Here is a 21,542-nt window from a genome sequence, read left to right on the forward strand (position 1 = left end):
TTAACCGATATGGAAACCGATGGATCATTATTTGACACGGATGGGTCTGGAAATAATGTAATTTCAAAGAATAAACGTAAACGTTCCTCTGTGCAAAAAGTTTGTAAACACTGCAACAAAAAACGGAGAAGGAATCGAAAATCTAATTTAGGCGGCACTGCTAGTGAATTTGAATGCCAATGTATTAATGAACTTACTACTCTAACGCAAACCGCTTCAACTCCTATTGATTCTTCACAAGTAGGTGATACACTTGTCCCAGGTCAAAAGACTAGTGAAATTCCAGGTTCTAGTGAAACACGTACTCCTGTAGGAAGAGACCTTTATGTAGCTACTGACTTAGCCCCTTACACAGTACATGTGCAAAAAGAACAATCCTCTCCAAACGAAAATTGCACCTTACACCCCGTATCATTTGGACATTTTCTCAAAAGAAACAATATTAAAAACATTGTCAATGGCAGTCTTAAAAGGATAGGTAGGAATAGAATTTCAATTGCATTCTCCAACTTTGAGGATGCCAACGCTTTCCTCAACAGTAACTTGCTGAAATCAAATACTTACAAAGCATTCATACCCACATTTAATGTGACACGGATGGGAGTCATCAGAGGTGTACCCGTTAGTTGGAGTGATGAGGATATAATAAATAATATTAGTGTTCCTACAGGATGTGGAAATATAATCAAGGTAAGGCGCTTAAAGAAAAAGACAAATTCTATTGGCAAAACTGAGTTTGTGCCAATTGAAACTGTCGTAGTGACATTTGATGGACAGATTTTACCAAAAAGAGTATTCCTATGCTACAACTCGCTTCCTGTGGACCTGTATATTTACCCCACAATACAGTGTTTTCAGTGCTGCAGATATGGACATGTAAAGAGTCAATGCCGATCGTTAGCAAGGTGTTTTAAATGCGGAATGGGACACACGGGTGACACTTGTGATGTTGATGAGGAAAATATATCCTGTTTTTTGTGTTCTGGTCTTCATATGGCCACAAGTAGGAAATGTCCTGAGTATGATAGGCAAAGAAGCATCAAAGAATCCATGGCTAAAAGCTGCATAACTTATTCAGAGGCACTAAAATTACATCCTCCGATATCAAAGTCATACGCTGATGTTTTGGTATCGGGGCGTTCTGGCCAACAAAATCCTTTGATTCCTCTCAGCCCACAGCAACCACATACTAATAATAAACAGAACATTTTAAACTCGTCATATAAGAAAACAGTTTTCATAAAACCTAGAACACCGCATAGGCCTGGTAAAGGTTATGATCGTCATGAACACGAAGCACTAACTAAAGACTACAATACTCCTATCTCCCCCAGTAGAAGCATTCTAAATAATGACTCAAACAGTTCACTTTCTAACCTCCCTATTAGAGACCTTATCATTGCGCTTATCACATCTTTGACAAATAACAACATATTATTACCGTCCAACGTTGCCATACCGAAAAATGATGTACTAGTAAATAATATTTCTACTGTTTATGGGGAAAAAGTCCCTAATAGTGCAGTGGAATTGCAGGAGCATTAATAATAAGAAAAGCGACCTAAATTATATAATAAATTCCTTAGATCCGTTTATAATAGCTCTACAAGAAACTTGGCTTCGGCCTGACTCTGTTTTTAAAATTTCCGGTTTTTCTTGTATTCGAGAAGACCGTTTTGACAACTATGGTGGGGTTGCCCTACTTATAAGGCACCCAATACCATTTGTACATATTCCTATTCCGCAGCATAGTAATGATTTTTCGATTATCGCTGCTTCTGTAAATAATATTTCTTTTGTTTCAATATATATTCCACATCCCTCAACTTCTATTTTTGATGAAATCGAACCAATTTTGAGTGTAATACCTAAACCTGTTGTAATAATGGGGGATTTTAACTCTCAACACCAATCTTGGGGAAGTACTACTTCTAATCACTATGGAAATCGCATTCTTGACTTTTTGGATAGAAATAATTTATGTTTCCTAAATACTGGAAATGCTACACGGCGCACCCTTCCTGACGAAGGGGTGAGTGCTCCTGATCTCACAATCTGCAATCCCAGCCTTGCGTCTTCTCTGACGTGGTCGACCTTACTTTCTACATACGGAAGCGATCACTATCCGATATCTATAACCTTTCCAACTGACCAAAAAATATATCCTGCTCGTCCACCACGCCAAAAGCACAAATTGCAAAACGCCGATTGGGATTTATTTAAAGAAAGAGTTCAAGAAAAGGTTTCGTCACTGCCTCCTATAATTAATACCAATCATAGCGAATGTGCTGAGGCTTTAGCTTCGTTATTGTTAGAGACTGCTGACGAAACCTTTCCTTCAAAAAATCCTGCTCGTAATAAGTTACCTGCTCCCCCTTGGTGGGACTCTGAATGCTCTGATGCTATTAAAGAAAGAAAGGCAGCTGAGAAAAAATATGTTTCGGACTCGACTGAAGAAAATTTTGAATATCTTTCGCAAGTTACCGCTAGTACAAGAAAACTTTTTAAACAAAAGAAATGGGAAAGTTGGAAGAATTTCTGCTTTTCCATCTCTCCGGATACGCCTTCATCTGCAATTTGGTCGAACATTAGACGATTTAGGTCAGCTTTTAAAGAATCCACCCCAAAGGTTCTCCCTACATCGTTAACCGAGAAATTTTTAGATAGATTAGCTCCATCATCAGTCCCGGAATTAATTACTCCCTTGGTTATGTCTATGTCAGACAACGTACAATCTGGACTAAATGCTCCCTTCAGTTTAATTGAACTTAAAGGTGTTCTTTCTTACGTCAAGGACTCATCACCTGGTCCTGATGGAATTCCTTACTCTTTTCTCACTCAGCTTTCGGATTCATCTTTGAATTATTTTTTGAATTTAATTAACTCTATAATATTTACTGGAAATATACCCTCTTCATGGAAAGTTCAAGAAGTTTTCCCTGTACTAAAACCAAATAAATGCCCCTCAGAGGCAGAATCATATCGCCCAATAGCTCTTTCTTCGGTTATGGCTAAAATTGCGGAACACTTAGTTAAAAACCGATTAGAGTGGTATGTGGAGAATAAAGGATTTCTAAGCAATAGTCAGTTTGGTTTTCGAAAAGGTAGGAGCACGTCAGACAGCATTGCAATATTCACCACTGATATAAGACTAGCGTTTTCGATTAATGAACATTTATTAGCAGCTTTTCTAGATATTTCCGCCGCGTACGATAACGTAGTGTTGTCCGTACTTGTAGAAAAATTGTATAAATTAGAGGTTCCTGTGATTTTAATAAATTTTATTGTAAATATCTTAGTCGGAAGAAGTGTACATATTTTTAATGAAGACTTGGAAAAAAGAACGAGGTTATTATGGAATGGGCTCCCTCAAGGTTCCGTTTTAAGCCCTCTTCTTTTTAATATTTACTCTCATGATCTAGAATCTTCCTTTAGTAATGACATTAGCGTACTCCAATATGCTGACGATTTAGTTTTGTATATATCTGGAAAGAATACTGAAATCTTATGTAATACTTTGAACCATAATCTTTCAGTTTTAAAATTGTGGTTAGATAATAATGGCATGACTCTATCCGTACCTAAAAGCTCGGTTGTTCTTTTCTCTCGAATGAGAAGTCCACCACCAATTACAATTTCGTATGATAACATCCAAATACCCATAAGTAACGAAGCTAAATTTTTGGGAGTCATTTTAGATTCAAAATTGAGAGGACTTTCACATTTCTATTATATTAGTGCAAAATGCGAACGCTTACTTAATATTCTAAGATGTCTGCGGGGAGTATGGTGGGGAGCTCATCCGTTTTCACTAAAACTTCTCTATAATGCAATTATCAGAAGCATTCTTGACTATGGAACACAATTCCTGGAACCTTGCAGCGTGGTTGGTTTACGAAAACTAGATGTCATCCAAACAAAAGCACTACGTACTGTTGTAGGTGCAATGAAATCAAGTCCCAATAATGCTTTACAATTAGAATGCGTGGATCCTCCTTTAAGACTTCGGCGACAGTTTCTTAGTGATAAATTTTTATTTCGTGCTTTGCAATTATCCCAACACCCCCTTTATCACAGATTACTAACTTTATCCGAATATATTCAATCGTCTCCGTATTGGACACATAAAAACCCTCCGTGTTTGGTAATTAGCTTTCAAAAATTTAAATCTCTTCAAGCACCTACTCATAGATCACTTTATCTCCCAATATTCTCTTCAGATTATAATTCATTAGTATTATCCCTCAATATTTCCTTCGATATTAATATATCTAAGATGGACAGATATGCTAACTCAAAGTTTAATTTAATATTAGAAAACGACTGGTTTGATTGGCATCATTTATATTGCGATGCTTCAAAACATTACCAGGATGGTCCTGTTGGAGTAGGTGTTTTTCATCATCAGTATAAAATCCATCAAATGATAAAATTACCCCCTGAGTCTTCAGTATTCACTGGGGAATGCGTTGGTATACTCAAATCTTTAGAATATATTCTTTTGATGAAACTTAAAAAGTCTGTAATTTTCTCAGATTCTAAAAGTGCCCTTCAGGCCTTAGCTAAGTACCCCTTTAAATCTAACATTTTTTATCCAGTAATTATGAAATGTAGGAGCTTGTTTAATAAATGTATTTCTTTGGGATTACAAGTAGCTTTTGTATGGATTCCAAGCCATTGCAACATAACGGGAAATGTCAAGGCTGATCATTATGCAAATGATGCGGTGTCTAGTGGTGACAATTTCCCATACAAAAATTACTGTCACGATTTAGTAGCTCTACCTAAAGTGTATCTTCGTCAATCGTGGGAACAGGACTGGAGTATTAGTAGTCAGACCAAAGGAAAACATTATAAACAGATACAACCAACTATTCCAATTAAACCATGGTTTTTCAAATCCTATTTACCTAAAATTTCTACTACAACTCTTATTCGTATGAGACTGGGACATGTGTGTACACCTCAACATTTGGCACGATTTCACATTATCGCTGATGATACTTGTGAATGTGGAGATGAAGTGGGCGACCTAAATCATATCTTTTTTGCCTGCCAGAAATATGATTGCTCCTCCTTTATCCAGTCATTAATATCCCTCCGGGTCCAACTACCTACATCCATAATTTGTCTGTTATCCTCTAATGATGTAAATATATATAAATGTATATCTATGTTTATTATTACTTATGATATTAAAATATAGCCTGATACGGCTATATTTTATCCTTTTTATGTCATAAACATATTTTCTGTCTAATGTACATAGTAATATGATTAGTTATTATTATCCTGTAAACAATAACACCATTCCTGCCTGATCCTTCAAAATTTTCGCTCTTCCCGGGTATTTTCCTTTAAAATCCGTTTCCCAACCTTTACACCTCGTCATTGGCAAATGCACAAGCCGTGCGTGCCACAAAAAAAAAAAAAAAAAAAAAAATAATTGTATGAAAATAAGATTGATTTGATTTGTGATATTTCTCCAAAAGCCATACAGAATGACTGATCTCCTATGTAGAATATGCCTGGCACGTGATACTCGTATGTGTACAACGTACAACACGCCACTGGAAGTGCTTTATCAAAAAATCACAAATATACCTGTAAGTTAGCTTTTCTTCTTTTAGTTGTATGTTTATTTAAGTTTCCTTTGTTTTTCTGGTCCCTATTCATAATCAAATTGTAATAAACATTTCCTGTAAGTATTATTTATTTACTAAAAATGTTTGAAGTTTTCTATGTAATGTGTTTGTATTAAAAAAAATAGTTTATGTAAGTTTATTATACTTTTTCTGGTATCTACCCATAGTACAAGCTTTGCTTAGTTTGGGACTACATAAATGCAGTGTAAAAATTGTTCAAGGATATTTGTTTATTATTTATTTCTGATTCAAAGAGAACAAACACTTATCTTCACATGATTTAGCAAACAATACTATGACAGGACCTTGTATAATAAATTAGTCATCTATTACCTACACATAGCTACTATGATTATGTCTGTAGCACTTTTAGCCCTATATGTTTGTAATTACACTAAATAAACTGCAATAATTAAAACATTCTCAGCACTTGCCTATATGTTTGTCTCGAAGTGCTGGTAGGGCCCAAAAGATAAGGAGACATGTCAAGTGATAAGGATCTAAACTGAATAAATATTTTTGATTTTGATTAATTTTCAGCTTAAAACAAAAGACGGAAGACCACACATGGTGTGTTACGTCTGCTACCATTTATTAAGCAAGTGTCACAAATTAATTGAAAGTGCCGTTAAAACTGACAAAGTTCTTCAACGACTATGTAGCAGTGGTATACAGGTATATTTTAATAATTGTTTTACGAATAGTCCGTTGAATGGATTATTCCACTTTGTTCATCTGGGTGAAGAAACTTTCACAATGAAAAAAAACTAAATGTGACGCCAGTTATATAATACATTCCTTTATTTTTTTAAAAGAAACAGAACTGCATTCAAAGATTTTCGATTTTTTTTCCAAAAATCACTACCATACCATAAAATTTTCTGTACATAATTAAAATAATTTAAGATCCTTTCATTTGATTTATGAAGTTTGTTAGAGAGATTTCCTCCTTATACTTAACCCTAATGATCAATGCAATAAAAATATAGGATGTCATTTTTAACAGATTTTAGTTGGTTTGATTAAAATACATAATATTATTAAGTTTAAAATGTTACTATCTTTTCAGTTAACCGAGCAGCATATTGCAGCGATAGACAAGGCTTTCTTACTCACACCATTAACTAAGTCACGCGTTATAAATGTAAACGCAATAAGCGATTCAGACGGAGTCAGTATAGAAGTGGCTGAAGTCAAGAGAGAAATTGAAGAAGATAAGCCTATATATTATGAGGTGGAAGTTAAAGAAAAAGCTGATTCTTTAGGTTTTGACGGTATAAATAATACAGAACATAGTTCAAAACAGTACGCTTGTACTATCTGTGGTCATTGCTTGCTCACCAAGTAAGTATCCTACTTATATGCATATCTTTTTTTTTTTTTTTTTTCCTTTTCTAATCTGCTACTTGGCAATCTGTTTCCGCGAAACAATAATCCAATTATCTGTCCGATTTCAATCCGGTTCTTGAGGCGTTCAGTAAGAGACTAGTCCAGTGAGTCATCTCTTATTCTTTCACTGCGAATCTTTTCGCTAGGTTTTGAATGCTATGTCTCTTCAGTCTAGAAAAGTGGAGACTGCCAGTTCCTTGCAGTTGAGAGGCGAGTTCGTTTCTGTGGCTATCCAGTCTCAGTTGGTAACTTTTACTGTACTTTTCAATTTGCTGTTTCACTGTATCCAGCTTGATATCCATGTACATAATCTTGTTACTGACATAGGGAGGTATCTTAAAAATGCCTCTAATGGTTTTGCTCTGGAACCTTTCGAGTATTTCTATGTTGCTGTGACTTGCTGAACCCCATAGTTGGATCCCGTAGGTCCAGATTGGCCTGATAATGCTTTTGTATATTGACATTTTGCAGCTGTTGGTTAACTGTGATTCGCGTCCAATAAGCCAGTACATACCTCTGATTTTGAGAACTAATTGTTTGCGCTTTGTCCATATATGTTTTTGCCACGTTAGTCTGCGGTCGAGATGCATTCCCAGATACCTCGCATTGTCCGATTGCGGAACTTCCTTGTTATACAGTTTCACAGGTGGGCAGGTGTCTCTTCTAAGTGTGTACGTAACATGCACCGATTTGTCTGTATTTGCTTTAATACGCCATTTGCCAAACCATTCTTCGATTTGAGACAAGTGTGTCTGGAGATTCTCTGAGGCAATTTCAGGATTTTCATGGACTGATAGGAGGGCAGTATCATCGGCATATGTGGCTGTAGTAGTCAAGCTATCTGCAGCTGGCAGGTCGGATGTGTAAATCAGGTAAAGCACAGGTCCAAGAATGCTACCCTGAGGCACCCCAGATTCAATCTTGTGCATTGCAGACAACTCTTCATTGTATTTGACTTCGAAACATCTCTGCTTAAGGTACGACTGGATGATGAGAAAGAACGAGTGATGCAGTGAATGTTTTATTTTGTACAGAAGTCCATTGTGCCAGACCCTGTCGAACGCCTGGCTTATGTCTAGGAAGATAGCTGAACAGTATTTTTTGTTTTCCAGAGCTCTGCTTATTATATCGACCAGGCGATGAATCTGTTCGATTGTGCCGTGGCCTTCCCTAAAGCCGAACTGGTGCTTAGGTATGATATCCTGGAGGTGTTCTCGCAGTCTATTGAGGATAATTTTTTCCAATAGTTTGCCAATTAATGGGAGTAAGCTTATTGGTCGATAAGACGACACACCTCCTGAGGTGCTTTGCCTGGCTTCAATATCATTACCACTTGTGCTATTTTCCACTGACTAGGAAAAACTGACAATCTTAGGCACGCATTGAATATGGCTACGATGAACATGATACCTTTTTTCGGGAGGTGTTTCAGGAGTGTTGCATCAATCTGGTCGTATCCAGGAGCCTTGCAGTTCTTAAGACGACGGATCTCTGTGATCAGTTCCTTGGGTGTGACACTTTTCAACGGCAGACATAACTGTGTAGCTGCTCCAAGACTATCCCCAATCATGCTGTCATGGTCCGTATCACAGCTTGGCAATGGCTGGAAGACTTTGTGTAAGTGGTCAGCAAAGGTGTTGGCTTTTTCCAAGTCCGAACGCGCCCATGTTCCCGGTCGAATGCAAATGGGCGTTATTTGGCTTTTGGGGCGCTTAAGCTTTGAGGTTGCCTTCCACAGGGAGTAGTTGGTGTCGCTAGTAGCAGTCAGCTTGCTAAGATACGACTGTAAGTTGGTGCTTCTCATATCTTTTATCAGCGATTTAACTTCTGCGGATGCTCTGTTAAAAGCAGTCTTGTCACTGGGATATCTAGAGCTATGCCAAATCCTACGGAGTCTGCGTCGTTCTTGGATTTTATTTCTTATACCAGCTGGGTATATATGCTCTTTTGGACTGTATGCTTTACGTAGAGGTGTAGATTCAATTACAGCAGTGTGTATTATCCTGTTCAAAGTCTCCACGGCAGATTCTATGTCTTCGATAGTCTTAAGGGGGACCCTGAGGTTCACTTCTGAGGTTATCCTGGTTTCGTAGTCTTCCCAATTGGTGTTTCTGTTATGGATTTTGTTCGGTACTTCTGTTAGGATAGCCTTGCAGTCAATGTTGAGAATAACCGGAGTGTGGTCAGAGGAGAGGTCTATAACATTTTCAGCGCTCATGTTGTTACTTGACAGTCCCTTAAACACAAAAAAGTCCAGCAAGTCGGGAATTCTGGCTTGATCTGTGGGCCAATAAGAGGGTTCGCCCGAGGAGATGCACTCAAGGTTGAGGTCTCCCAGAGTTCGGTAAAGCTGTCTTCCTTTCGGGTTGATTAGACGGGAACCCCAATATGTGTGTTTCGCATTCCAATCGCCTCCACTAATAAAGCGGCTGCCTAGTGTACTTATATATTCCTTGTAATTTTCATTTGTTATAGTGTGGCGAGGGGGGCAGTAGATTGATGATATAGTCATTTCCGCCTTAGTGTCACAGAGCTTAATCTGTGATGCTTGAATTTTTTCCGTGCAGAATTCTTCAATTGGGTAGTGCTTTATGTTTGACCTAACTATGACCGCCGATCCTCCATGTGCCCGGCCGGATGGGTGATTAGTGGTATAAACATTGTAGTTATCAATGGAGATGTGGCTTTTTGTGGTTAACCTTTTTTCAGATATTAGTGCTATACTTATATTTTCTGTATTGAGGAATGTCTCTAGTTCTTGTCTACGCTCTGTGAGCCCGTTGGCGTTCCATGTCATAATTCGCATTTTTTGGTTTATTTTGGCTGTAGGAGGCTGCTAAATAGTTGTATCATACGATTCATCATGCTGTCCATCATGTTAGTCATGATTATTTGAAATTTGGTAAACATTCTGTCAATTATTATTTCTAAGTTTTCTAGTCCTGCTGTCGAATGGGCTGCCTCCGATTTTTCTTCGGTATTTCTTGCTTTCACAACTTCGGCAAATGATTTGAAGGGTCTTTTTGATTTTGTTTTAGGAGTTTGAGGTGCTTTGTTCCTGTGCCAGTCAGGACCAATTGCAGGGAATGTCTCATCTATTTGGTCGAACTTACGATCCGCTGTCGGGTTTTTATTAGGAATGAATTGTTTTAATCCAGTTGGTTGCCTGTCGTCAGCGACTTTGGTAAATTGGTGACCATTATCATTGTAGGTTTTGTGTGGTTTAATTTCTCCTGTTCTTTGGTTCAGCTTTAGAATTTGTTCTTTATACTGTTTGTATTTTGAGCAGCCTCTGTAGCTAGCAGGATGGCTTTCCTGGACGTTAGCGCATGTTGCTTCTGTGTCTCGACTTTTTTTACATGTGCTTGTTGGGTGGTCGTGCCCACATTTGACGCATCTAAAAGGTCTGAAGCATTGGTTCTTGGAGTGTCCGAATCTTTGGCATCTCTTACACTGGATGACTTCCCTTTTCTTGTAGGGTGTTTCAAATGTTACCTTCATGTTATTGAGCATCTTTACCTGGAAAATGTCTTTATTGTTTTGTTTAGGCTCTAGGTCTACATAGAAAAGAGGAAGAGCTTCTTTGGTAGTTCTGTGGAGGACCTTAACCACTTGCCTCACGTCATGTCCTAGTTTTTCCAACTCTAAGGCAATATCTGATGTATCCTCGGATGGGTGCAGGCCACGAAGTACAACCCTGTATGCTCTTTCACATTTTAATCTATATGTGTAGTGGCTTACATTTTCGTCAATAAATTTTTCTCTTATTATTTTGTACATGTCAATATTTTTCGGCATTATTTTAACTATATGTCCTGCTCTTAGTGTCGTCATTGTATATTCAACATTGGTGGGAATACTGCTAAGCAATTCTTTTAGCGAGTTGATGTTGATTACCCCAGTTACGAATATCGGTTCTGGTTTTTGTAGTTTTGTCATTTCTGCGTTTGTCAGCTCTTCTGGCTCTGCTAGTATTTCAAACTGGTTGTGGGTTGGGACTGTGTAGGTCACACTGTTTGCCTTCTTGTTAGGATTCTGAGTTTGCTGAGGACTGGTCTCTATTCTTTTCCGTTTGGCTGCAGGGACTCTATCTCTTTGCCAGTCGTTATTATGGCTTGTCAGTATTGGGCTTTCAGATGGCTGGTCTTCTGTTTGAGTGTCATTGATGTTACGCGGTATTGAACCAACTGAGTTCGAGCGAGTCTTTATGAACATACTCTTGTGGAATGTTTGCTGAATAAACGTGGGTTTTTGTGCTGATTTGTTTGGTTGTTCCTTTCTTCTCTCCGTTAAGTCGTCGTTCGTGAGATCCACTTGTGGCAAAACGTTGCCCCCCCCCCCCCCCAGAATACGTAGGGCAGCCCGAGCTAGGCTCGGGGAGGGATTCTCCAGCACAGCTGGTACCCTCCTGGGGTAATTTCTCTTTTTGTTTTGCTTCCATGGTTTAGTTGTAATTTTTTCTTCGGGGTTAGTTTTCCCTAGCCAAGTTTTCAGTTATAGCGCTGAAGTCTCGCTTTTCGTCCTTTGCAATTGCTGTTACAGTCTATGATCGGTGGATGATGATGGAGCACCTAAGTCAGTAACATTGCCCGGAGGGGACGACCCACAAAGGCGATAGTATGTGGGCCCAGTTCTAGGCCGCGGCGGCAGCCTAGAGCCGGCGGGGACGTTTGCATTAAGACTTGACAGTGCGCGCATTTTTGTCTAGCTCCTCTTAGACATACGCTACCGGTATTCTCAGCTTTTTATAGAAGAGTGATTCCTGGCAAAATCACTCCCCACCGAGACCAACACTGACCATTACCCCCCCCATATACTATATGCATATCTAAAAATATGTATGTTTTAAGCAAATACAATTATTTGATTTGGTAGTATTCAGAGAAGAATGAAAATACATTTATTTGGCTCACATTATTAAGTAACTACAAATTACAAAACTTAACTATAACTTAGATTAATAAAGCTTTATTAATCTAAGACTATAAATAAATTAATAATTAAATGAGTAAAACGCTATAGTAGAGAAATCAATTTTTAAGCTTCTAGTCCTAAAATTCTTCTTGTCGTGTCGACAACAAACCTATTCAGTGTCAGCCCAAAACTGCTACAAGAGTGGCGTTGTCAGTAGCATTAATCAAGTCTTCTTGCGTGCAGTTGTTTGGGCACGCAGGGCATTCCTAAAATAGATTGAATAATATTCATATTATCTCATAATGAAAACAAATATTTGCTGAGGGCGCCTTTTCAGCATGTTGAGTTAAATATGTATGCACCTAAATGTTATATGCTGAATAAAGTAATTCTATTCTATTTTCAGAGCTGAAGCTAGGAAGCACTACAAATGGCATGGCACCTCCGAAGAACCCTATCTGGACTGTCTGAATTATTTATTTGGTAAGAAATCCAATCTGTCCTAAAGTCCCTTTAATCCACGTTCGTAACTGACCTTTGGTAACCAGATACGAACAGAGAAAACAAAAACCATTTTCGTAGCTGGTTATGCAACATGGTTACAAAAACGACAAGTACATTCCATTCTTGTAACTGCATATCAAGCAACAACAAAATCCATGTTCGTATCTGGTTACCAAAGGTCAGTTACGAACGTGGATTAAAGGCTACTAAAGTCCGGTCGCCGAGCAGATAGAATTTCGTCCAACGACCTCATGCTACCCATCCTTATCACTCGCACGTAATTATATTGCTGTCGCGACTGTGCGACGAACGGCCGCAGTGTGAGTGCGAGTGATCGAATCCTACATTAATTCTAGGGGCAGCTAGTTTAATAATGTTTTAATGGTTATAGGCGCTCCACCAACTGTGGAAGTCACTATGCAACCTATCACGGCGCCAACTGACAGCAAAGAAGTAATAAAGGCGCCAACTGACCACAAAGAAGCTCTACCGGCGCCAACTGGCAGCATACAAGCACTAACGGCATCAACTGGCAGCGTACAAGCAGTGACGGCGCCAACTGGCAGCAAAGAATCACTAACGGCACAAACAGGCACCATACAAACAGCCACTGCACCAACTTACAGCATACAAGCGGTGACGGCGCCCACTGACCACAAAGAATCACTCGCGGCGCCAAAAAAATCACTAACGGCGCCAACTGGCAGCATACAAGTGGTGACGGCGCCAACTCATAGCAGAGAAGTGCTGAAGTCTCCGCAAACTATCATAGCGTCCGACACTAGTCCAACGAAGATTGAAAATGATGAAGGTATATAAGTTTTTTGTTAATTAAAACCAAATACCTAAGGGCCCTTACCCAAGAAAATCCAGTTTCAAGGAAAAGTATAACGGTTCAGATAGATCAGTTAGTTTAAGAGTAATAGTCGTTCAACTCTAGTATTAGAAAATTTCTTACCTAATAAAATTCCTTAGAAAGAAAACATTAAGACTTTATGTTTTGAAGTGATTTTAGATGAAGTAATTGCTTGCTTGACCGAGTTTCTTGTGCTGCTTCTGCTCAGCACTGGGCCACTTATTGTTCTGAAGCAGTGGTGGGGTGCTGGGAGGTGTTGTTAAAAGCCTACTATTACACTCGACATCAAATAAATCGCACCTCCCGCGACAAGCACTTTCAAACGTAGGTATGCATCCCCACTTCCCACCAATATTGGCACCATTTATAAGCCTAGTTCTAATCTTCACTTCATTAAAAGAAAGGTTTTTACCCCAAAAATATGTCTTTAGAAGGATCCAGATCACTTCTTCAAAAAATAGGTAGTTACGCATTAGCCAACTTTTATGGCTATAAAACTGTTAAGTCGGGATAAATCGCTATCCATCTGTTAAAGAGGACACGTGTGATCATTATTTGGTTTTATAACCATAATATTTGATCTAATTGATCCCAGAGGTGAGCCCAAAGTGAGGTCTTTATTCAAGTCACATTTATGGTATATGATAATCATTTATTTAGAAATTAAATGTGTTTTTCTTTAAAGATATTTATTGAGCTTTCAAATAACACCAATATTGTTGGGGCACTATGATTGTGTCAGAAGAAAATCTTTAAAGTTCGCGTCGCGGAAGGTGCGGCGTCTTACCTATCAATAAATATATAAATAAATATAAATATAAAACCTTGTATCGCAAAACAAAATTTAAGAAATAACTATAATATTGTAGTAAAGGTAATCGAGGGGCAACTACGGAATCCTACAGTGCGCGTGCCACGACACGCACTTGGCTGTTTTATTACCTATTTTACTGTTTCAATTTTATTTTATCTATCTTATTTGAAATCTTTTGTGAACCATCGTTTATTTCTTTTTACAGAGATGCCTCAGAAAGAAGATATGGACGAAAAATCAAATTTACCCGAAGAACTAAAAGATGAATCGCCAAAAATTTACAAAAACGAAAAAGAATTAATGATAGAAATGAAAATAGACGTCTATAAAAAAATTGTGAAACCAAAGAATATAATAAAGAAAAAAGAAGAAACTGCGAAACCAAATAATACAATAAAGAAAAAAGGAAAAGCAACTAACAGTGAAGTGACTATAAAAAAGAAAAAACTCACTAAAAACATGAAACCAAATAGAAAAAATGAAACAAAATTAACCGTTAGTAATAATTTAAGCGAAAACGAGGTATATTGTGACGTCCCATTACTTAAATCGGATGACCCGTTAGACACAAATTATAAAGATAATACACCAAATACAGATAAATTAGACAGTTCAGACACGAATATGGACACGGAAGATATAGAACAAAATGATGAAAATGAAACGAAAAATATTACAGCAACAGAAAAAACATTTCCATGTGATACTTGTAAAAAAGTCTCCCCAAGTAATGCGAGGTTGAAACGCCATAGACGTGTGCACACGGGCGAGAAACCATTCTCATGCGAACATTGCTCGAAAACATTCGCAGAAAAATGTAACCTAAGTCGACATTCCCGAATCCATTCCGGAGAAAAGCCATTCGAGTGCGATCTCTGCGGAAAATGTTTCTCGATTAAAACTCACTTGAGCGTTCACTTACTCACGCACAATAATTCTAGTAAAATACAAACTAAAAGCACTGTGTCGTGCGATGCTTGTGGAAAAATATACACGCACAAAATGAATTTAGCACGGCACATTTCAACAAAGCACGCCAGGACACATACAGGTGAAAAACCGTTCTCATGTAACTATTGCGATTACAAGACTGCTGTAAAATCAGCTTTAATTATACATATACGGACACATACAGGTGAAAAACCGTTCTCATGTAACTATTGCGATTACAAGACTGCTGTAAAATCTCATTTAATTAGACATATACGGACACATACAGGTGAAAAACCGTTCTCATGTAACTATTGCCATTATAAGACCACTCGAAAATCAACTTTAATTAGACACGAAAGGACACATACAGGTGAAAAACCGTTCTCATGTAACTATTGCGATTACAAGACTGCTGTAAAATCAGCTTTAATTATACATATACGGACACATACAGGTGAAAAACCGTTCTCATGTAACTATTGTGATTACAAGGCTGCTGTAAAATCAGATTTAATTAAACATATACGGACACATACAGGTGAAAAACCGTTCTCATGTAACTATTGTCATTACAAGGCTGCTGTAAAATCAGCTTTAATTAAACATATACGGACACATACAGGTGAAAACCCGTTCTCATGTAACTATTGCGATTACAAGACTGCTGTACAATATCATTTAACTACTCATATACGGACACATGCAGGTGAAAAGCCGTTCTCATGTACCTATTGTCATTACAAGACTGCTAAAAAAGGTAGTTTAAATACTCATATACGGACACATACAGGTGAAAAACCGTTCTCATGTAACTATTGCAATTATAAGACCACCGTAAAATCAAGTTTAATTAAACACGAAAGGACACATACAGGTGAAAAACCGTTCTCATGTAACTATTGCAATTATAAGACCACTCAAAAATCAACTTTAATTAAACACGAAAGGACACATACAGGTGAAAAACCGTTCTCATGTAACTATTGCCATTATAAGACCACTCAAAAATCACATTTAATTAAACACGAAAGGACACATACAGGTGAAAAACCGTTCTCATGTAACTATTGTCATTACAAGGCTGCTGTAAAATCAGATTTAATTAAACATATACGGACACATACAGGTGAAAAACCGTTCTCATGTAACTATTGCCATTACAAGACTGCTGTAAAATCAGGTTTAATTAAACATATACGGATACACACAGGTGAAAAACCGTTCTCATGTACCTATTGTCATTACAAGACCGCATCAAAATGTAATTTAACTGCTCATATACGGACACATAAAGGTGAAACACCGTTCTCATGTAACTATTGTCATTACAAGACTGCTAAAAAAGATAATTTAATTAGACATATACGGACACATACAGGTGAAAAACCGTTCTCATGTAACTATTGCCATTATAAGACTACTAAAAAATCAACTTTAATTAAACACGAAAGGACACATACAGGTGAAAAACCGATTTGAGGTAAACAGTCACTATAGAAAAAAATTCTTCAGTAATTATTTCAGTCGGTTGTAGGTATAGTTAGTAGTATAAAAGCAGTAAAAGATGTAGCTAAAAGTCTTTGGTGTAAGTAGGTAGGTATACTATACAGGGTGTAAACGATAAGTGATCTCACTCGATTATTTCTAAACTATACAAGATATTGAAAAATTGATTACTGACCCTGAAAGTGCTTACCGCGTACGTGCTTACCCAGTTTTTGGATATCTTGTATAGTTTTTAATATTATGTGGTTTTACTAAATGTATGGAAGCTGGAAACATTGAATTTTCGGATAGATCCATTTATTTTGTAACCTATTATTGGTACCGTTGGATAGAGCTCGGGAAGCACTTTCAGGATCAGTAACCAGTTTTTGGATATCTTGTGTAGTTTAGAAATAATCGAGTGAGATCACTTATCGTTTCCATCCTGTAAAGGGAGGCACACAGAAAAGGCCTAAGTTACCAACAACGAGAACCGAACATAGGACCACTTATGGCAATGTTAGTAGGTAGGTACGTCACTACCGTCATATTATTCTTCCGTTCAGTTAATGTTCTCAAAGCTATATAGGTCTACGCAATACTTTGAGAATAGTAACTGAGTATTATTTATTTATTTTTAACAGAGTTATATAGTTGCCTATTTAAACTGTATTTTCTCAATTATTAATTTAATATTGACATAAGTATGTTATTCTAATGATGGTAGTTCATTCATGAACATGATTTTGAAATTACTTACAATTTGAGACAATATTATAGTTATTAATATTAATAGGTATTTTAACTAAGTTCTTTACTAAACAAAAAATACACCGAAACTAATAAAATGTTTTGTTTGTATTAAACACGAACTATTTATTACTAATGAAGTCTTGATTACTATCAATACTAATTTAAGGTTGACTTAAAATGTATATTTTCCATTTTTTTTTGTAATTCATTCTACCACTATAGTTTGTTTTTTTTTATTGTACGAGAAAAATATTTTTGTTTTATATAATGAAGAATGTTCACTAATTTTGTTTTTTAGCTTTCTGTATTCTCTGTTAAAAATAAAAAATACACGTGAAAGAATTATTTCGATACGTTAATTAGTTTCCAAGATATTGAATTTTAAAAGTGCGGGCGGCGGCCGGCCCGCCATTTTATGCGCGTGACGTCATATTACAACGACTGGCTCATATTTGTATGGGTGGAATCTTGCAAACAGAATTAAGACCCACTTCCAGGCAACCGATTAAGCTGAAATTTCGCAAACACATGTGATTTGGATGACCATGCAATATTATGATGACATGGAGCTGATCTGATAATGGAGCTGGAAGGTGGCCATAGGAACTCTATAATAAAACGACTTAAATGCATCGAGTTTGGGCTCGTTCGTTTTGTATTGATGAGTATTTTAATTCTATATAGTAATCGGGGTCTAATGATGGAGCTGGAAGGTAATTCGCAATAAAACGACACAATCGCATCAAGTTTGGGTTTGGTTCAATTTTAATTTCTGTGATGGGTCTGGGTGTTAATATGTATAATAAGTTTGTATTTACAAAAAAAAAATATTTAAGTATGTTTATATCCGTTTTCTAGTGAGCGGACGCTGTGAATGTACGTCACACGGGGTCACGTGACCGTCGGCGGGACTCAATATTTAAGCGAACTTTGAATGCCTATAAAATCATAACTACTGGGTATTTTTGAATGAAATAAAAACTAATGTATTTGTAAATGTAAAAGCTTAACTGTAACATAGGTTTCAAGTGATTTTGCATACCTAGTAACATTCTCAATTGTTATTGTGTTTAAATTTTGTCCCTGTCTGCATGATACAAATAACATTTAAGTAACATAACGCCTAAATAAAGTTTACTGAACTAAAAAGCTTGTATCATTTTTAAACCTCTACTCCGCTTTGATGGAAACCAGGCCTTAGAAGCGTGAAGAAGCGCTGCAGTGGGCCCATAAGGTTAAACATTCTTTCTTAACTTTCGGTAGGTATATTAACTTTTTGAGTGAGTCACATAACAGCCCGGCCACGCTTGCCGCACGTACGACTATAGTTTTCATACAGCGTTAGGCCTGGTTTCCACTAAAGCGGAGCAGAGCAGAGCGGAGGAGTGTTTTGAATAACCAATCAGATTTCATTATTTCCACTTCTCCTGTAAGTTTAATACAGCTCCGACGCCGAACCGTGCCGCGCAGCCGCCGCTGTTAAAATTTGTAAAAAAAATTGAGGGTCCGATCCGGTACTTCGATCAACAATTCCAACCAGATATCGTCAGCGCAAAAAATATGTCTGGGGAAATAAGAGCGCACTTGAAAAGTTACTTCTTATTTTTAACTAACGCCAACTCACATGACTGTGAATTTTAAAGACTTTTATTAAATTAAATTGATGCCAGAGGAAAAAGAGCATAATTACAATAAAAAAACTCACTTTCTGATATCTAGTTGGTATTGTTGATAGGCCAACACTTCTTCGCTCTGCTTCGATCCAGTTTGCTACGCTCCGCTTTGGTGGAAACCGGGTCTTAGGGGCCGTTCAAGTATTACGTAAGCACCAAGGGGGGGTGGGGGGGTCTCTGTTTTGCTTATTTTGGATGACATGGGGGTAGGGGGGTCTAGATGATGATTACGTCATCGTTAGTTATTTCATCATTGCAAACGTTGTGATAGGGATAGAGACATGCGATTTTTGGTTTTACGAAGGTAATACGATAGATAATAATACAAAGTAATAAAAACCACCGGTTATAGGGCATTTTTTGGAGAAATTTATTAAATAACCAAAAAAACACGAATTTAAAAGCAGTTTTATTTATCAAAGGTATCATTTTTTATTATTTGTTGGCCTTTTTTGTGTATTTTACCTATGTATTTTTAGTATCGCCTGTTATTTAGCATTATTACTGTTTTTACTTTATCAGGATTATACCGTTTAGTTTAAAAGTAATTACGTTTTCTTTACAATAAGTATTTGGAATAAAAAAATTCTATAAAAAATTTAAAAAAATATCAAAAAAAATTTGACCTCTTTTTTTGTCGATAAAAATAGGTCTAGTTTCATCTATTTTTATATGTACACTTTAACGTGACTCACACTGTATAAAAAACATTTATAACTAAAAATGTTTACGTAAGCATAGGGGGAGGGGGTAAGTGCTTTGCTTACTTTTGATGACAAGGGGGGCGGGGGGGTAAAAAATGGTAAGAAATCTGCTTACGTAATACTTGAACGGCCCCTTATCATCTTATGGGGAAAACTGTAAAAAAAAACTGGCAAAAAGGTTTAGTCCAAGTCTGTACGAAAATTTAAAAAAAAAAGTAAAGTCACAACAAAAAAAAGTAAACAAATGTTTTTTTTTGGCGGGAAGCTCTCGAGGCGGGAGGTTCAACTTTTTCTTTGCGAGTTAAATAAAATTTAATTAAATAGTTAATCTAACAGTAAATTAGCGGCTGTAGTGGCGAGATGAGTTCTGACAGTGGGGGTAAAGACCCCAAGCATAATACTAAGAAGAGAAAAGTAGATGAAGTACAAGATGATGAGTCTATACATGCACCATTCTACAAGAAGAACCATATACGCTGTTATCCTGATAATTCTCCAGGTTGTGTATTTCCTGTATACATACAAAGCACAAATGACACTGTAAAGTTTGGAAACAAGGACCCTATCTACCTGAATAGCATTTTTAGTCGGTACAACAAGGGAGTCAAAGAAATAAAACGAGTGAATGCAATGCGGTATGCTGTAATTTTTGACAATGCAAAGAATGCTAATGCGTTACTGTTTAACTCAACATTCTTGTCTTCTCATGACATCAAAGCCTTCATCCCTGCGGCAACATCAGAATGCATAGGAGTTATACGATACATTCCCACAGATCTTAGCTGCAAACATCTATTTGACAAACTTCTCAGTTCACAGGAGATCCTGGCAGTCAGAAGGTTCACGAAGCGCACTCCTGAAGGTATCATCCCATTGCAAACTGTATCTCTGACCTTTGCAGGTAATGTACTCCCCGAGCATGTTAACTATGGTCTAAGCATCGTACCTGTAACTGAATACATTAAGCCTGTAATGCAGTGTTATAAATGTATGGCATTTGGTCATACCACCAAATTTTGTAAAAGGAACATCGTATGCTCTATATGTTCACAATCTCACTCATACAAAGAATGTACAAATGCAAACAAACCTCTATGTGTCAATTGTAAAGGCGAGCATATTGCTGTGGCAAGGATTTGTCCAGTTAAACAACAGAAAATTGAAGAAAACAAATATAAAATAATGAACAAAACTACTTTGGGTTCTTTCTTCCCAACTTTAAACAAATCCTTTGCCAAAGCAATAGGTTCCCGACCCCAACAACAAAATGTTAAAGACACTAAAGAGATTAAAAATAAAAACTTGTTGACTGATGTTATCAATAATGATCTAATTATTAAAGCTATTGTTGATACTTTATTAACTTTTTGTGACAAAGAAAATAGCTTGCCAATTAATTCCTCTAATATCAAAGAAATGTTTTTAAAGAAAGTTTCTCAAAATGGATAGTAAGTCTTTAGTTATTGTTCAACACAATATTCAGAGTCTTAAGCCTAAGACTCCCTTCGTAAGTGAGCTTTTAATTACACTTAATATTGATATTTTAATTCTCAATGAAACTTGGTTAAAATCATCAGATTCAGTAAAATTTTGAGGATAAAAAATATTTAGAAATGACAGTGACAATGGTTACGGTGGTGTTGCTATTATTTTATTTGCAATAACTCTCTTTTATCATCAGAAATTGTTACAGCAAGTATTGATAGAATCCAAACTTTAGCCATTAGTGTAAAAGTAAATCGTAATAGCTCAAAGCTCAATAACAGTTTTTGGTGCGTTTGTCCTCCACGTCCTGGCCGATTTCCAGTAAATAATTTAAAAAATATTATTAGCTCTTTACCTTCTCCAGTTCTAGTAATGGGTGACTTCAAT

At 36.9% G+C, this 21,542-nt stretch overlaps 2 protein-coding genes and 1 long non-coding RNA gene across 13 annotated transcripts in view; 2 read left to right on the top strand and 1 right to left on the bottom strand.

Annotated features, from left to right (window-relative positions):
* LOC135085281 (zinc finger protein 37 homolog) overlaps positions 1-21,542 on the top strand; it is a 66,227-nt gene that overhangs the window by 20,288 nt on the left and 24,397 nt on the right. The window contains exon 7 of one of the 2 annotated variants that reach the window (XR_010260058.1): positions 17,337-17,536. The exons of the other annotated variant lie outside the window; for it this stretch is intronic. The gene's annotated coding sequence lies outside the window, so the exon portion shown is untranslated. Of the gene's footprint in view, positions 1-17,336; positions 17,537-21,542 lie in introns of those variants that run through there. 2 annotated transcript variants of the gene reach the window in all.
* The window catches only part of LOC135085273 (zinc finger protein 271-like), a 62,301-nt gene continuing 46,206 nt past the window's right edge, over positions 5,448-21,542 (top strand). The window contains exons 1-7 of one of the 9 annotated variants that reach the window (XM_063980032.1): positions 5,448-5,606; positions 6,186-6,320; positions 6,715-6,989; positions 12,355-12,431; positions 12,844-13,263; positions 14,328-15,845; positions 16,098-17,341. In XM_063980032.1, coding sequence (XP_063836102.1) covers positions 5,502-5,606; positions 6,186-6,320; positions 6,715-6,989; positions 12,355-12,431; positions 12,844-13,263; positions 14,328-15,845; positions 16,098-16,534 — 2,967 coding nt within the window. In that variant the 5' untranslated portion in view covers positions 5,448-5,501 and the 3' untranslated portion in view covers positions 16,535-17,341. Of the gene's footprint in view, positions 5,607-6,185; positions 6,321-6,714; positions 6,990-12,354; positions 12,432-12,843; positions 13,264-14,327; positions 17,342-21,542 lie in introns of those variants that run through there. The other 8 variants (XM_063980031.1, XM_063980034.1, XM_063980030.1 and 5 more) reach the window with 8 other exon arrangements.
* LOC135085321 (uncharacterized) lies at positions 20,297-21,255 on the bottom strand. Of its 2 annotated transcripts, none has more exons than XR_010260065.1 (2): positions 21,061-21,255; positions 20,297-20,622 (listed from the first exon to the last, which is right to left on the bottom strand). It is a non-coding gene; the product is annotated as an uncharacterized LOC135085321 (long non-coding RNA). The 2 variants fall into 2 exon arrangements; XR_010260066.1 differs by having other exon boundaries at positions 21,035-21,255.

This window comes from Ostrinia nubilalis, chromosome 28 (genome assembly GCF_963855985.1).
Source record: "Ostrinia nubilalis chromosome 28, ilOstNubi1.1, whole genome shotgun sequence".
NCBI classification, from domain to species: domain Eukaryota; kingdom Metazoa; phylum Arthropoda; class Insecta; order Lepidoptera; family Crambidae; genus Ostrinia; species Ostrinia nubilalis.